Genomic DNA, 17,713 nt, shown 5'->3' with positions numbered 1-17,713 from the left:
AAAATATATTTCATTCTGTTTACTTTAAATAATTTCTTTGTCATTACAACATATTTTACACCTTTTTTTTAAAGGAGACCTGGTTAGACTCAAGCACGTGCTGTGGTACCTGGTGGCATCACAGTCTCTCAATGTTTTTTCCCAATCTGCTTAACTGGAGGATTACCTTATTTGGGTGTTTTGCCTTTCTAGAGAGTAATAACAATTCTTTTGATATCTTTGTCCCAAACACTTTAAGATCAAACTGATTCATTCTTAGCCAAGTTTAAGTTTTTCTTTGATTGTATTTCCACACCTTTTAATCTTAAAAAGTAAACACATATAAGGGTAGTTAATTTTTGGGTTCTGTCATTGATTCTCTTGTTTATTGCTTCCCAAAAGTCAACAAGTGCTTTAAGATATTTCATAGTTGCAAATGATTAGGAGTAACCAGGTAACTAAAAAAAATGTAAAACCAATTAGATTCCTACTTCAAAACTGTAAATGTTACACTGTTAATTACAGCAGCATACTTTGGTTAATGAAATCTAGGTGGCAAACTACCAGTGGTGATGGAGGCTGGTTGTTCAAATAGCCCAGCTGTTACTTTGAGACAGAATGTTTCCATTTCTACAGCTCTTGTTTTGTTCACTTGCTTTTGTCTGTAAAAATGTCCATTGTCACTAGATAATGAAATCCCACTCATAGCAAGATTAGAACAAAGCAGAATGAAGCAAGAAATCTTTTCTAACACCATTAATGTGTATTTGCCAAATTATTTGCGATCATCTCTAGAAATAAGAGAAATTCACTGTCCTTAAATATGGGCTTCTATCAAGTCTGCCATTACGAAGGACATACTTAGATGAAATTTAGCCAAAACTACATAACACATTTCCTCTGCAGTATAGCCATGGTGCTGTGATGTTGGTGCATCTCTGCTTTTGAACAGCTGACGCGTGCCAAGGTGCAGAGCTCAACATGGCCTTGGAGCAGCTGTCATTCCTTGAGGTGCCAGTGTTTTAGTGCCAAAGGAGCTGCCTGCAGGCTTCCTCATATTCAGTCCATGCCTATTGCCTTGGCCAAAGCTGAAGCCTTCCTGGAACCTTAGGAAATCTGCTCAGGGAGGAGAGGAGCAGAGCCACAAAATGAAAGTTAACACAAATGTTCACTTACTGTACTGCTCTGTGGAGTGTGGAGGAAGTACCCAGCACTCCAGCATGCCTCAGCACAGATCCACTGCCTATATCCAATCTGCTGACAGTGTCAGGACTCATTTTGAAGCTGCTCATACACTGTCTAAGGGAGTTCCTGATCAATCCATTGTTTCCTTCTATCCTTAATCTCTCATCAATATGGTTGAAGCACTTTCTATTTTGTTGCTACTGTATTGTGCAATTCCAGTTTCAGCAGTGAATTATTTTATATATTGCCATCCTGTGTTTGGGTCTCTCAAATTCACAGAGCAATGTACTCTGTCAATCAAGCATTATTTCATGAGCTTATTAGGTAAGTCAAACCAGGGTTCAATCCACTTTTGACAAATTAGTCTGATCTTTCAATGTATTGCTTCAACAATTCACACGTTCATTGACTCAGGAACTGACTGAAGACATGCTTATGAGCAAGAGACTTGCCTGGCTGAGGGTGAGGGTGCTCATCCTTCCTTTGCCTCACGCTGCAGGTGTCCTCTCCATCACCCTAGGAAGCAGGAGAACCTCAGCAGCCTGGCTTCTGCTGGCTCTGCTGCCAAAGGCTCTTGGGGTAGGCTGGTGTATTCCTGTCTTCCAGCTCGCAGGCCTGGTCTATACCTGTCCTGTGGCTTGTGGCACCTCACTCCGAAGACTTCCAGGCTCATCAGATGCTGCTAAGCCGTCACTCCTGGCAGGCTGTGGCGCAGGTGCCGCTGTTCCTGCGGCCACGGGCACTTCTGCCAGCACGGGCCTCGGCAGGGGCTGTACCTTGGGGAGCACCAAGAGGAGCCAGGCAAGAGTTGCTCTGGATCTGGGCCCTGTTTCTGCTGCTGACCTCTCATCTCCTGACTTGAGTCAGGCACCAAATACAGCAGTGATCTAGAACTCTGCTGCAAACACAGCATGAGATTAACAAGGACAGGGGCAGCCCTGAATATGGACACCGGCCACAGCCTCCCTGTTGGTGTTATACTGCCAGCATGCTCTTCCCATCCCAGCAGGAGCAGGCCTTTCCTGAGTGTCCTATAAAAGGGTAAAGTCTGGAAAATGTGGAAGGCCAGGTCCTTCCACCCCAACAGTAGTGCTCAGATAATGTGAAGCGACATAGTCACTCAAAGCATGTGATTGGCAGCTGATGAGTTAAGGAAGGGCTGCCCCATTGCCAAACCAGCATCGCTCCAGCTGCTGGCACACAGCTGTCCACAGACAGACATATACACAGAATATAGAGTAGTAATTTTTCAATAACAATAATCTTATTCTTATGCAGAATTATTTTTTTTTTAATCTCATTTTGAGGCACTGATAAGAGAATGGGACCCAGAACAAGTCCCGATTTGTGCACAAGAACTGAAAGAGAACATTTGTAGAAACTTCATCCTTGTTCACTGAGTTTATTAATGTTCAAAATTTTCATGCCCTTTTTAATAAAACTGTAGTATGATATTAATTTTAAAAAAACCATACTACAGGCATGACTTGAAGGATGTGTTTCTGTGCATCACTTTCCTGTCTTGTAGGAAATGTCTCAGGGCAAAGGGCCACAATGTCATCAGTTTTTTTCTGAGTTCATCTGCTGCAAGTGAAGCAAAAGCAAAAATCAGCAGAAGGAATCAGCTGAAATATGGATCAGCTTTCATCTGTGTGCAGATCTGTGCCACACAGAGTGGAAAGCCAACGTGGTGAAACAGCAGCTCAGACTAAATGGAGAGTCTGAAAGAACTGAGCAGTTACTCAGGAAGCAGCTACCTAAGCTGTGATCACACCAGTAAAGACACCACCTTTCCTGTTTTGGGGTGGAGTTTGGGTTTTTTTGTTGCGCTTTGGGATTTTTTATGTTTTGCTTTGGGATTTTTTACATTATATTAACTGTTTCTCCAAGAAGAGTGGAACACTTGTCCCAGGGAATGGGAGCACTGTCTTCAGTTCTCATTAGCTAAAGGATCAGAAATCTCTTAGCTTGGGATTTGCATTTGTGTCTTAAAAGAGCATACCAGGAATTTGGAAATGATGGCTGTATTCATGCTTTTTCCACGCTTCCTCCCACCATAGATAGCTTCTCTTTCTTCTTAAGGAGATGTTTTGTGCTTCTAAAAAGAAGTTGACCTATAGAAATTAAAAGTCATCAGTTCCTGTATCAACGGTAGACCCATGAGAAAGTCATCTAGTGTTACAATGTCATAGAAAACATCTCCCTACTTCTGATACAACTGCAAGGGAGTGTGAGCTGATGGTTTACTCTACATCTGGCCGTGCTGGTGGGCTCCTTGAGAGTGCTTACAGGAGCTGAGATTTTGCATGGTGAGAGGAAAAAAGTGCAGCTGCTGCTGCCAAGAGGATTTATTTGTTCTGTCATGCAGCTGCCAGTAGCGGTACTCCCTTGCAGAGCCACACCTCTGTGGTGACTCTTACATGAGAAATGAGCACATCTATTTCCTATTGCTGTCAAGGAACATGATTAAACGTGGCTGTGAGAGCTGGGAAATAGAGATACAATGACAGTGGCACTTAGCACTGATATCTCTGCCACTGAGCATAACCAGGGTTTCCAAAGTAGTGACGCTCCAGGCTTCAAGAGGTCTCCTGTACAGAGCTGAACTGCTCTGCCTGAAGTGAAGCAGGCAGTTTTGCAGAAGTGCCAGATTCCAAAGTGCTGTAGACAAGGTCAGTTCCTCAGTCTGAGTTTAAACCTACCAGCTGGGTGGCAAAATTCTTTTTCAGTGTCTGATGGGACCATGAAGCTGCATTTTGGTATCGTCCTGCAGCAGGAAATGTGTTAAGATTACATGGGCAAGTTGCTCGAGCTCTCAGAAACCCAAAGGAGATCCCAGGGAACTCAAGCACCTGCAGAAGCAATGGTCAGGTCCAGGAATGGCATTGCCTCTGACAGGGACTTTGATGGCAAAGTCATTCACTGCAGCAGCCATGCTGGGTCTGTCAAGAAGGCCACAACCCCAGCACTCTCAGACCTGTTTATGTCCTGGCCATGCTCCCCCTCAGCTTCTCATGCTCCTCCTCACTGGCAGAGCAAGGGAAACTGGAATGTCCTTGACTTGGGGTAAGCACTGTTCAGCAACAACTACATCATCGCTGTGTTATCAACATTATTCACACACTGAGCACAAACACATGGCACTGTACCAGCTGCTAGGGAGGAAATTAACTCTATCCTAGCCAGAACCAGGATGAGGATTAGGGTTAAGGTTGGGAGAGAAACAGAGTGGTCGCCTCTCACCAGAATGGGTCTGCAAAAGAGCTGCAGAAGGAAGAGGGAAGCTGTAGAATGTCAGTGTAACTACTGCTGGAGAGTGCAGGCGTGGGACACTGCCTGTTCAGTTGGCATAACAGAAACAAGTATTTCAACCACTGCAGCCACTAAACAGAATGTGATTTTCTCCTCTTCTTACCCAGTCTTCTCTAATTTCAGCTTTATTTTTCCCTTTCACTTGAGAGCATGTGCAGGACACACCCCTGTTTCTGTCCTATCTCATGATAGGAAAAGGGAGACGGAGGCAGAGGAATCCTTGATGTCCTCCATGAGGGGAGTGGGTTGAGATATCTTCCATGATCTTGGCTCTGTTGTGCAGACCATGGCATGGAGCACATATGTAGCTACACTGAGCATTAAAGACATTGCTTTTTATGGCCATGACAAAAAGGCAAGGTCTTCAAAGAGTAATGTCAGCATCCCTGAATGAAACCTCATGGATAAAGCTCCTGACTCTGCCACAACCTTGCCAGCTGTTCTCTAAGACTGGCATCTCTCTAAAGGGCACATGGATGCCCAGTGTATTGACAGAAAGAAGAGAATTATGAAAGTTTTATTAATGACAACTTACTCTCTCAAGATTATCTTATTTTCCCAAGCAGTTCTTAGAGAGGGAGATTAAAAAGTCTCAGTTAAGCAAATGCAGAAAATGGCCTAGGGAGAGGCTACATCTACCACCTTTTCTGATGCAGATTTCACTGCAGTATGAAAAGCTTTGGGAGTGAGACAGCTCATGCTTACCACAGAAATAAACACTCATGCTCTTTGCTTTTCAAAAAGCTTTATGAGAGGGTAAGTGCACTTGCCTTCATGATGACCCCACTGCCCAGCTTCATGACCTTCCTCTGAAATAATAATCTCTGTCTTCCTATTCAAAATATTTTTTCTTTTCATAATTATTTTATAGGAATCTTATTGTCACATATGATTGCATTCTTGCATTCTATTTGGAACCCAAAGTGGCCTGATGTTGCACGTGTCCAGGCAGTCACTCTTGCTCTAGTTTTCAGCCATATCCCTTCTCTCCTACCTGGATGTACAGTGAGGGGGGCCATGCAGGGCAGATGAGTCCCAGTGACTGAAACACATTTATGGTTTCCTTCAAGAGCGCTAGGGTCTTCTTATGTTGGGGGATCCATTCCCAGATTGCATTTTTCTTCAGCAAATTATGGAGTAGTCAGATTATTATACTTAATCCTGGAATATGCCTGCTCCTAGTCTCTGGCACAGCTCATAGCTAATTTCTTATTCTGGGACAGGGATAACCTTTGGATTTCTTGTAGCACCTGTTTGTCTCCCACCTGTCCATCTGAGTCCCCAAAAGATGAATTAGTGACTGGGCTCTTGTTCCTGTTCTGCTGGTATCTCTACCCCAGCTGACTGTGGCTGTGTTGTCCCAAGTGTCCATAGTCTTTACAGATTTCCTGAAGCATCCTCCTCCTCCACCACTGATGCACTGCCTCACAGTGACCTCTTGTGGAAATTTTAACATTTCCAGCTCTTCGGGCAATGTAGCATGAGCTATACATATGCTAGGACTACAGTTCACGCTTTGGAATAGACAAGTAAATGTATAGTCAAGTCCCTGACAGATGAAAGCAAACCTTATCTGATCTGCCCCCAGTGCTAGGTCATGAAAAATGTTTCTTTCACATTGACAGTTGCATCCACCATTAAGAGGACTGACCTCTGTATCAGCTATACAGGGAACAGATGCAGAGAGTGGTTTGGCAGCAACTGTCAGGCCTTCGTAACCTGCTGCTAGTTGCTACTTGCCATGCAGGTGCCTAAGAGACCACATCCCTAAAACCCTCTGCCTTGGTCGTTACTTTTTTGGAACTTGTACTTTGTCACCACCATCCCTGGGTATGAATCACAGGGGATTATTATGAAAATGAAACTCAGCTAACTGAAGTAAAACAGGTGTTGTCTGTACATTTAACTGACTTAAAGTTTGCTCTTTGTCTAAATACATTTACCACAACCACTTAGACTCGGTGCTTCTCTATTTCCCCAGTTTGCTTTCTCCTTTTCACACAGAGACAGGCTGGCTCCTTTCCTCCTTCATTACCTTTATTTTCACTGAGGTTCTGCTCTGGTTTTTACAATGTATGGTATGTACTGGGTGTATCTGCAAACAGGCTGAATGTCTTTGAAGGCATTGCCACTTCACCTTGGCTTAATGACTCCAGTGCTTGCTCAGCTTCCCTTGCCTCATGCTGCAGGTGTCCCCTCCATCACCCTGGGAAGAAGGAGAGCCTCGGCAGCCCAGTTTCTGCTGGATCTGCTGCCAAAGGCTTTTGGGATAAGCTGGTGTATCCTTGCCTCCCAGCTCAGAAGCCTGGTCTACACATTTCGTGTGGCTTGCAGCTCACTCTGAAGACTTTCAGGCTCCAAAAACAGCAGTGATCTAGAACTGGACTTGCATTTTCCCTTCAGAGCCCTCTAAAGCAGCTCATCATTTCACATGTGTGTTTTGTTCACATACATCACTAATGCAAGCTAACACTCTGTCCTGCTTTTTATTCTTCAACAGATGCCAGAGCTGGGTGGAATTTCAGCTAGCTGGGAAGAAAACAGCTAAAAGTTTCTGCCTTTACCACACAGATTTCTCCACCTTTGGAGGTGTTACGAAGCAGGAGATACGGTTCTACACACACGGAAGGTGCAGCCTGGGTCGATTTTTCCTTTCGGTTGGTTTTTGAGAGAAGCCCCCAGCTGAGCCTCCTCCCGGCCGAGCATGCAGCGGCGGTGTGCAGGGACAGCACTAGATGGTGCCGTCACACCAGTGCAGCCGGCAGCATCCCCCGGGCAGCATCCCCCGGCAGCATCCCCGGGCATCATCCCCGGGCAGCATCCCCCGGCAGCATCCCCCGGGCAGCATCCCCGGGCAGCATCCCCCGGGCAGCATCCCCGGGCATCATCCCCGGGCAGCATCCCCGGGTAGCATCTCCCGACAGCATCCCCGCACCCAGCGGCTGCACTTGGAAAGCCAAAGAAAGGGTCAGGAGCTTGTCCCGGAGAGCAGAGCCTTTTGCATGCGTGGGCTGCAGAGCACTGAAAGGCACCAAATCTCGAAGCTGGCAGGAGCAGATAAACCAGGGAAAATACGCCTGGAGAGGATATTTTGTGTCCCCCACACAGCGGCAGCGCTGCCAGAGAGACCCGTGAGCTGATAAGCAGGTGGCAGAGGAATTTCAGCGCGGCGGAAACACCGGCACATCCCTGCACGCCGTGTTCCAGCTGCGCCAGGGAAGTGCAAGGCCAAGAGGAAGCAATTGTTTGAGCTTCAGTGCAGCTGATGAAGTTCCCTGTCCCCAGGTTCAGAGAGGGGACAGAGCCTGAGCACGTCCTTGCCAGAAGGAGGGTGCATGTATGCACACACGTATGTGTGCACACGGAGTACACAAATGTCCATCTGCTCCTCCAGTCCAGAGCACTGACTTAAGAAGGGCTGAAAAATATTAATTCTCCAAGCATCGCCAGTAATACTCCCTCTGTTTAGTCTTCCTCCTCTCTGCTTCAAAGCCAGAGTATCTTCTCAATTTAGGGAGACTCTGTTATTGTTTGGTTACATTTTGAGATTACAACAGAATTAGAAAGAGCTGCAGATTTTTCCCTGGAACATTAAAACAATCTAACCTCAGCGCTGCTCACTTGACAGTCTCTTTTAGGCTCTTCTAAGCTGAGGAATTATTAATATCTCAGTCTAATCCATTTAAAATTCAAACATAACCTTCTAAACTTAGGTCTGTGTGCTATATTTAGAGTAGGAGCCAGGTAGGGGGTTTGGGTGTCTTCCTTAAGAAAATTGGTAATGAGCAGAAAAATTGCTCTTTACACTTCAAAGATCATTATTAGTTAACCATACACTTTCCTGTTTCTTATTTCTAGCAAATTTTTAAAAACCCTCTTACCTGTCTTTCTTCTTGCAGAAAGGAAAGTACTAGCTTCACACTATCTTTGGCCCATTGGTGTTATGTTAAAGCTATGAGCTTGTCTTTAAAATGAAGATACTATTATTTCAAATGTTCATATGTATGTATGAACATATTCTTTAAAGAGCATCTCATCCTTGGGAAGCCACAGTGGCCATATTATCCGCATTCCTGCAAACAGGTCACAAATTCATGTTCAATAAAAGCACTCTTTTTTTTCTTTTCTTTTTTTTTTTTTTTAAACTAATTTAAATCTTTTTCTGGACTTGCAGACTCTGGAGCCTCTCTGAGTTTTTTTCCTAATTCCAAGTGTGTCATAATAAACATTCTGTTTCCAGTAGCAGCAATCTTACATCACTTGATGCATGTTGGTCTCTGTTCCTGCAGTCCTCCAGCTGTACTCTTCTGCTTCTTGCTCCTTGTCAGTGCCACCCATCACCACTTTCCTGCTAATTTTACTTTGTCTCTCAATGTGAATACATAATCATTACCTTTCCTAGTTTACAATTCAAAATTCAAGTCTTGTTTTTTCAGTGGTATGCCAAGGTTCCTGGTTTCTGTCGTACAATATAGAAGTATGGCAGGTTGCTTTGTCATAGCACATCATCACTGTGTTCCCTGTACATTGGTCAAAACTGAAAGTAGGATTTTGAGAAATTTTAAGCAAAATCATCTCATCTGCTTAGATTGTTAGGTTTGATGCTACCCAAGTGATCCAAGCTCTCAACTGGAAAGAGAAAACAAAATGTGATGATGCCTCTTCTATTGGAAAAATAAATAACTAATAACAGGAATGTCCAGAACCTTAAGACGCTTCAAGGGATATTTACAGAAAGAAGTATTTTATCTGTTCTCTTCATGAGCAACTGTTGCCTATGAGCGAAAGAAAACAAAATAGTAATTTCAACATAGACATTATACTGCCATGATTAATGAGTCCAGAATGAATATGAGCCTACTTTCTACATACTGGTGCCAATAATGGCTCGAAGGATTTGTCTGTTTGTTTGGAATTTTTAAATTAAATATCCTTTTGTATGAGGAACTGTAAGCAATATGCCCAGCCTTTGCCACATCATTCATACTGATGCAGGTTCCCCCCTTGCATCTGTGAGGCATTAACTGGCTCTCCTCTGAGGAGGAGAGAGGATGTACAAGCTGGAATCCAATTGCAGGATCAAGACAGATTATGCAAAAATCCAATAAAAGCATTTTCCCAGCAGGGAGACTTATGCCAAAGAAAATAATGCTATTTTCAAGATTATTCAGCAAATACTCTAGTTTAGAAGAGTTCATGTCAGCTCCAGAATAATGGACATGTCATATTTGTCCTTCAAATTCTTAATCATGCTCATGACATGATAATGAAAACATTATCGGGGAGATTAAAAAATAAATGTAATTTGGGCTAAGAAAACTTCCTCTGAATAAATAATGTTTCCCTCTCTCTCCATCTTCACTTAGCAGATTTTCCTTGGAGCTGTAGCCTCCTGGCCTCCTCTGCATTAGTGATCCAGTCTTGAAAACATTACCCCTTTTTGGCCCTGGGCATACACTACCCTCAAACACTGTCTGAGCATCAGCTCTGTCTTTTTGTTACCCTCATGGCTACACTGGAATGGTGAAAGTGAGACACGTTAGTCCAAGTGGTTGTGTGTCAGGATTTCTGCTTCATACAGCTGCTTTTATGGGAAATTACAGGCACCACTGACTGTCATGCTGCCTCTGGGACCGTCCCATGAAAATCTCCCAGAAATTCATTTAAAAGTTCACCAGGAACCTGGTTACAAAGCAGAGACAGCTAGCTCAGGTAGGGGAGAGGAGAACATAGTACTGCAAGGCTGAGGGGACACAGGAAAGCCCCCAGGGGAACACTTGCACTGGGGAGAAGGCAGGGATTGCTCCCAGGCTGCTTCCTGAAGGCTTCCTGGGATGTCTGCCTTCCAGGGCAGCAACTGGCTTGCAAATGCCTTGCAGTTTTCCACAATTCCCTCTTGTCTAGCTGCTTAGAGAAATGGCATTGTGTTGGTTATCCCTTCTGTCTTGTAGGAGGTACAGAACAAATGATGAGGAACAGGGTCAAGCTGACACAGAGACTGTCCCCAGGGCACAAGCTCCTGTGGCATATCAGACTTCTGCTCCCCTCATTTCATGGTACCATCACTCCTTGCCCTGCCCATTGCAGCGGGGGTTAGAACCAGATGGTCTTCAAGGTCCCACCCATCCCAAATCATTCTGTGTTTATACATAGCATTTTCAAACTCTGGAAGTGGATGTCATTTTCAAGGGGGAATAGGAGATGCTTCCTAAAAATGTTCTTACTATTCTAACAAATTGATATTATGTTTTCAAGAGAATTTTGAAGAAGAATAGACACATGCTAACTTCACAGACACTAGAACAGACACGAGACTCCTGACTTTTAATTCTTACTTTTGTAAAGACTACACATAGTGCCCAACTAGAGATGACACCAGCCCTGTACCAGGTGCTAGCATTGTGGTGGCTGATTCCACATTAGGAGTATCTCAAAACATTCACAGAGCTAAGTCACTCATACTTTATCACATCATTCATCCCCCCACCAAATTAGAACTCCAAATCCTATGCTGTCAATTCCAGTGCCCTTCTGCTCCCCATTGCTCCTCATTCTAAGCCACATCCTTCCTTGTGAGGCCATCAGCCTCCTCAGGCCTACTCCCTTCCCATGTGGCAGCTGCGAATGACAAACATCCAGCGTTCAGCATCCAGACATGAACATCTCAGGAATCCTCTCTGCTTTTGGCAAGCCCCCTGCCCATCCCCAAGCACTTGCTGTATCTAAGCTGTGCAGGTTCCTCAGTAAGCACAGCTGCCTCCCATATGCTCTGGATTGCATGGGAAAGCCAGATCCACTTCCACAGCCTGAGCTAACAGGCAGGATACTTGAGCTGTTGCCAATAAAACAACCCTGCAAGAGGAAACAGCAGAGAAACTTCCTCGGGATCCAAGAGACTCAGACTCCAATCCCTAGTTAGATGCCTGTTCAGAGATTTCACTAACCAGTATAAATGCACAAATCTTGGAAACGGGGCAGCAGAGGCTGCATACACCTTGGGCACAATATGTGGCAGGAGATGCTGGTTCAGTTTGTACCTCCAGATGCCAAAAGTGGACAGTGAGATCAGTCCCCTGCAGCGTGAGCCCCCTGACACCATGCCAAAGCAAAACGAGGGACAGACTGTGGGCAGTGTTCCAATATCCCTGCCCTTGCTGCAATCAGCACACCTAAGTATTTGCAGATAGGGGATTTAGCATTTTAGTTGAGGATAGGAAGGCACCAATTATTACAAAACTCATTCAGGTGTGAACCTGTCTTGAGATACAAACACTGCTAATCAGCCTCAGCCACCGAACAGGAACAGCTGGGAAACCTCATGCCTGAAGTCCACGGTCTGCTAACATAAATAACAGGCACACCCAGATTTCGGTGTTGTATGCCCTTGCTAAGCAGAAATGGGGGAGCCTAAAGATACCAGTTATGGGCCTAAGACTCTTGATCTGCTGATCTATAACAAAGGAAATTTATGTTGTTGCTTTGCTGGAGTTTTCTATACTTTAGTCACACCAGCAATGCATATGATTTACCATTTTTTCATGCTGGCTCACTGAATGCTGTTTTCTGTATTGAATTTAATAAAACTATTTCAGACTTCTGGAGTACCCTATTCATACTTCTTCCGAAATACGTGTATTTTATTGAAACTTAGAGCCAAATCATAGTTTAATTCGGTTTAATTAGCTTATTTAATTCACATCAAAACTGGAACGCAAATTCTCAGGAGCAAATCTAACTCCCTGAAGATGAAGCAACAACCAGAAAATGATTTAAACTAAGCAAGGTGAAAAAAAACTCACCACATACACAGGTTAGAACAAATTTGTAGTTGCATTTTATTCAATCAATGAAATCTACCTTAAAATCACAAAATCAAATTTAGTAACCCAATACATTGGATTAGAGAAAGCTTCAAGCTTTTAAGCACAAGCCAGAAGTCACAGTCTCAAGGAGTTTCAGAGGCCAAAGCAAAACACTGGAACAAAGTAGTATCTCTTTGTGGAGACATGCTCCCTGCACCATTAGTGTGGTTTTGGGTGAAGCAGGTTTTTTTTATCTGTCAGTTATAAAAAGAAGATTTTGTATTTGTTTTGTTAGGTTTGTTGCATTGCTTACCTAGGCCCTGGATTAATGGAGAAAACAGGCAAGTTAAAAGCCCTTGCCTGCTCAATTACTACCAACAGACAATTTACATTGTGGTAAAGCTAGCTTTATTTAAATGAGGTTCAGACAAGAAGTAACTTTACATATTATTAACAGCTTTGGAGCTACAAACGTAAGAATCAGGATTACACAGGTCATGCTTTTGTTATTTTGTTTTACCTGCTGCAGTTATTGCAATATGGCTTAAGGTACATAGGTATACAATTTGTACAAATTCAGCCAAGTTTGCACTTGTGAGGTGTTATTAAGAGCATCATTACCTTGCAAGCCAACCTAAACGTGTGGAAATCAACTGAGGTTTTTGGAATTGCCCAAAGCCAAGGGGGAAAGCTGCCACTAACGATGGACAGATATAGACTGGATTGTTTGAAACCACATTGTTTGGCTTTAAATATTTATATAATTCGCTCTGAGGTAAGGAAAAATCTTTTGATGCTTCCACATAGGGCAGCACCAGATGGTGCAATCACACCAGTGCAATCAGTCACATCGCTTGCTGGACGCGCAGCCTCGAGGAGAGGCCAGCACCTGCCGTAACAAGAGCATTTGTACACTAAAGTTGATTTTAAAATAAATTACTATACAGGTATGAGAGTGAGCTATTGTTCAACTTGATGGGCATTGGTTTCACAATGTGTAATCTGCAACCTTCACTTTGGAAATCAGAGCTGAAAGTACTGACTTGTACCCCTTGTTCGATTTTAAAGTAAACTTCAAAGGAGAGGACCAATTCCTGTTGGGGACAGACATCCCAGGACTCTCAGTCTAGGGGCTTTCTAAGTATCTTTATATCACCCGTCCATTCTGGTCTCAGCTGCTGTCAGTCCAATCCACCTTCCAAGAAGCTTTTTAAGACCTCAGTACCCCAAAAATCTCATCAGCTCTTTGAAATTCAAGGCAGAACTCATTACCAAGTCCTTTTTTCCCTCTTTCCTACTCCTGCCTCAGAAAAGACAGAATTGTCAGGAGTGGGGAGAATTTCAGAAAATGGTGTGGTGGGAAAACAGTTCAGGCAGTGGTTGGGAAAGAAGGAAGTGTGTATGCAGGAAAGATGTTAGACCTTATAGGGCAGGGAAAGGCTTTGCATTGGATGGGGCAGGGACCAGAAATTAGCAGAGCTCGGAATGAGAGGGGCGAGATACAAAGGCAGTGGCACGAGAACCACGTGATGGTGAAATGGTGGTGTCTGGAGGGTTCTCAGAAACCAGGGAGGGCTGCAAGTAGAAGTGAGCAGTGGGTCAGGTCAGGGCTCTCCTTTTGTCATTGGAAATATCATAGTTCTACATTAAAATCAGAACTGGGTTTAGGATATACATATAAATATTCAAAGCAAGACAGCCAAATTTTTTTGAGAGATTTTACAGGGGAAAAACCTGGAACAATAAATAGGAAATTACACGTTATCAATTTTTGCTCCAATAAGTATTGATTTCTTCTCCAGGCTACTCTACAATATTCATTTAAGGTAATGCCTAAACAGTACTGAAGTATCATTGCTCTACATTAAAATCAGAACTGGGTTTAAGACATACATATAAATATTCAATACATTACAGTCCAGTCCTGAGACCTGAAGTCTGGAACAACAGAGGAAGGGTATTTTCAATCTCCTTTCAAGCTACACTGTAGAAATAATTTCTGACTGAATCAGGCCTGCACAAATACAACTGAATAATGGACAGAGACACCTGCATGGGACTGAAAGGCAGCAAACTTGAGCACCTTGCTCGACAATTTGTGCGTGATCCAGTTCCTGCTGTTTGACAGACATATCCAGAAGTGTCATGTGTTCTCATCAGTCAGCCCTCCTCTTCCTCCTCACACACAATCTGAGCAGCACCTACGGCCATTCACAGGTCAGATCAAGGCAGCTAGGAAAGATGTGAGAGGTAAGGGAGACTGCTAAAAAAGGGAGGGAAACTCAGGGACAAGTGAAGGGATTCAAGGACATTGGACAGACAGGACACACATTAAATGAGGGGACATTAATAACCGTGGCAAAAATTCTAGTGGTCCGCCCAGTCACTCAGTGGTGCATCTCCAGTCTTAATGGACTATTTTGGGCAGAGACAAATAACCTTCAAATAGAACACAGGTATGGATACAGCCAATATTAAAGGCATTTTAACAAAAATGGCAAGGCGAGGTCTTCGAAAGAACAGATGTTAACATCCAAGAATAAAGGGTAGTGAATAAAGCTCCTGGTTCTGTGGCAGGATTGTCAGTTGTTCTCTAGGACCGGCATCTCTCCAAATGCCACATGGATGCTTAGCACATCTGAAAGAAAGATGACAGTAAAAAAGCTTTAGTAATGACTGCTTACTTTCCAAAGAATATTTTAAATTTATTTAAATTTAAAATTTTCCCAAGCAGTTCTCAGAAATAAAGGTCTTATGACTTAATGAAGCAAGTGCAGTATATATCCTAGGAAGAGACTGTACTTGTAATTTCTAATTCAAATTCTTCTGAAGTGCAAAGAACTTTGTACGTGAGGCACTCCAGGTTTACCATGCAAGGCAATATTCACATCTTTCAGGATTTAAAAAAGAGCTTTGTTATAGAATGTGTTTGCACATTAAATTGATTTAATGTGTTTATACATTAAATTGTGTCATGCGAGCTCCTATCTAGGAAAACTGAAAAATACATTTACTACCGCCCAAAAATACCACACCAAAATACAGGCCAAGTCTGAGGCCATTGAAGTGAGGGCAGCCCTTCAGTAAAGTAATTAAAAACAAAACAAAACACCACATTATATTAGAGATAACAGGTTAGAGATCTTCAAACTATCTTAGAAAAGAAATAAATACCGGTTAAGAACTCTACTTACATTCAAGGCGTCAGAGCCACCGAGTTCTGACTTTGTCTATCACAAGATGTTTCTTCTTGACAACTGTCATCCTCACACATTTGTGTTTTCCCATCTTCCACTGGTGGGTGATACGGTTGTTCTTCACTTTCTCTGCATGTTTGCTGTCCTGTATGTTGGTCTGACATTTCCATAATGTACCCAACCTCTTTTTCCCTTAATTTTGGTGTGTGTAGGTCTAGGGCGTCTTTGGTTGAATCTTCTGAAGTACTTTGTTCTAGGCTTGATTTCTGAAGTTTCACACTTTCCCTTGAAATGTCTTCAGGGCTTGTCATGATTGTTAAAGAATTCTGACTTTGCCCATCTTTCAGCATCTCAGAAATTAAAGGCATGTCCTTTGCTTTTTCCACAGTTGCAGACTCAGTTAAGGTAGCAGTTTTCACTATTCCTGGTTGCTTGAGCTCTTGTTCTTTACTCCGTATCTCTTCCTCTTTTACTGGAAGCTGTTGATCTACCTGTGTACTCCCCAGAAGTTCAGGCACAATTTTATCTGATGGGCCTTTCCCTACGGACTTAATGCTCTCCTCTGAGTCAAGGGCAGCCGACTCTTCTGTTTCTGCAAGTTTGTGAACAGCTGACTGGATGGCATTCAATACAATTTTTGTGCTCTGGGACTCTATGGTCACAGACTGAACAACATGCTTCTGAAATTCTGGGTGGCTGGGAGACAGACTGGGACTGGGAGGAACACCATTGTGTTCGGCTTGTCCTGTGCTCTGGGGCAGCTCTTGCTCCTCCGATATTCCATTCATGGAAGCACAAGTGACTCTAGGCTTGGGTGCCTCCACACTACCAAGCTCTGCAGTCCCACAGCCTGAACAGTCAGTATTAGAAATTGGGACCTCTTCAGAAGCCATTTGCTCTGGTGTGGTTGCCAAGGGCTGTACAGTTTTGGCTGTCATGTCTGTGCATGTCGCAGTTTCTGCCACGACATGCTCTCCACCTGCTGCAGCTGCCAGAGCCACAGGTGTTTTCAGAGCCCCCAAGCTTTCAGCCTGTGGAAAGGCTGAATCAGAGCCTTCCTCTTGCTGGACAGCAGTTGAACATTCACCATGTCTCACAGCTTCCTGTTTTTCATATTCAAATACTTCTTTGGCTTCTTCCAGCAATTGCTCATTTTTCTTATCTTCTTTCTGGAAGCCTTGACAGTTCAAGGCTTCTACAAGTTCTTGTCCTTTTCTCACAGTATCTTCTCCAGCCAAACTGCTAGGTGTTTCACATTTCTTAGGACTTTTATCAGTGATAACAGCACTTCCATTTTCAACGATCTCTGGGCACGTTGATGCTAAATTAGATGCCCCATCTGCTTCAATCTGCATGGGAGCCTCAGCAACAACGGAAGTGCTCTCCAACCATGTTTCAGATTTGAGCACAGCACCTTCCACTTCACCACCTTTGGCTTCATCAGTCTTGGAGGGGGTTTCAGTTGTTTTGTCCCTGCATTGTGGCTCTATGGCAGGCACAGAATATTTTGCTGCAATGTCCCTGTCAGACTCATCATTCATGCTCTGCTCCACATCTGCAGCTGCTTCTGAGCCAACTGTTTTTGAAGGATGGACAGAGGTTTTTCCCTTGCTCTGCAGCAGAACCTCAGGAACAGTGACTTCTGTGCTTTTTACTCCGTTGTGCACAGCATCATCTTCCTCTCTCAGGGCAGGTGTCCTGCTAGGAACTCCTTTAGTACAAACTTGCTCTTCTGAGTCAGGAATTCCATCTTGTTTCTCAGTTTTAACAGGAAAGACTGTGACATCTGCGTCTGTGCACTCTGATCCCACAGTGAGCATTCTACCCTCTTCTTCAAGCTTTTCAGCTGTAAGCCCCAAGGATGAGGTCTCATCCTCTGTCTTGTCCTGAACCTGTGGAGAATTGCAACAGATCTGTGAAAAGCACGGAGTGACCAGCAATGTTCTAGGTGAAAAAACACAACACCCAAAAGGACAAGTGTTATGGAAAGAGCACAAAGTGATGACATGGGGATTAGTAGCTCACCAAGATCCCAGCTTGTGTTGCTTCTGAGGACATGTAGCTCATTAAACAAAGGGCAGCCTCAAAATTAATTAAAGGAAGGGACAGCTGGCAGCACTTGAAACAAACACTTGAAGCCAGAAGATGAGGAGGTAGGGAAGAAGGTAGCAATATGCCAGCCACAGTAACTACAGCATTTAAAGCTGGAGATAGTGGTGTTGTTTCCATGTCTGCCCT

At 43.7% G+C, this 17,713-nt stretch overlaps 1 protein-coding gene across 3 annotated transcripts in view; it reads right to left on the bottom strand.

Moving 5' to 3' along the window:
• Window positions 1-12,287: 12,287 nt before the first annotated feature.
• AKAP12 (A-kinase anchoring protein 12) overlaps window positions 12,288-17,713 on the bottom strand; it is a 30,569-nt gene continuing 25,143 nt past the window's right edge. For all 3 annotated transcript variants that reach the window (XM_030268013.4, XM_030268014.4, XM_072926939.1), the window contains 2 exons: window positions 15,473-17,367; window positions 12,288-14,916 (listed from right to left, as the gene is read on the bottom strand). In XM_030268013.4, coding sequence (XP_030123873.4) covers window positions 15,475-17,367 — 1,893 coding nt within the window. In that variant the 3' untranslated portion in view covers window positions 12,288-14,916; window positions 15,473-15,474. The remainder of the gene's footprint in view (window positions 14,917-15,472; window positions 17,368-17,713) is intronic.

Source organism: Taeniopygia guttata, chromosome 3 (genome assembly GCF_048771995.1).
Source record: "Taeniopygia guttata chromosome 3, bTaeGut7.mat, whole genome shotgun sequence".
Lineage (NCBI taxonomy): Eukaryota > Metazoa > Chordata > Aves > Passeriformes > Estrildidae > Taeniopygia > Taeniopygia guttata.
Note: the sequence above shows the minus strand (reverse complement) of the source record. Positions and strands in the feature narration are given on the sequence as shown.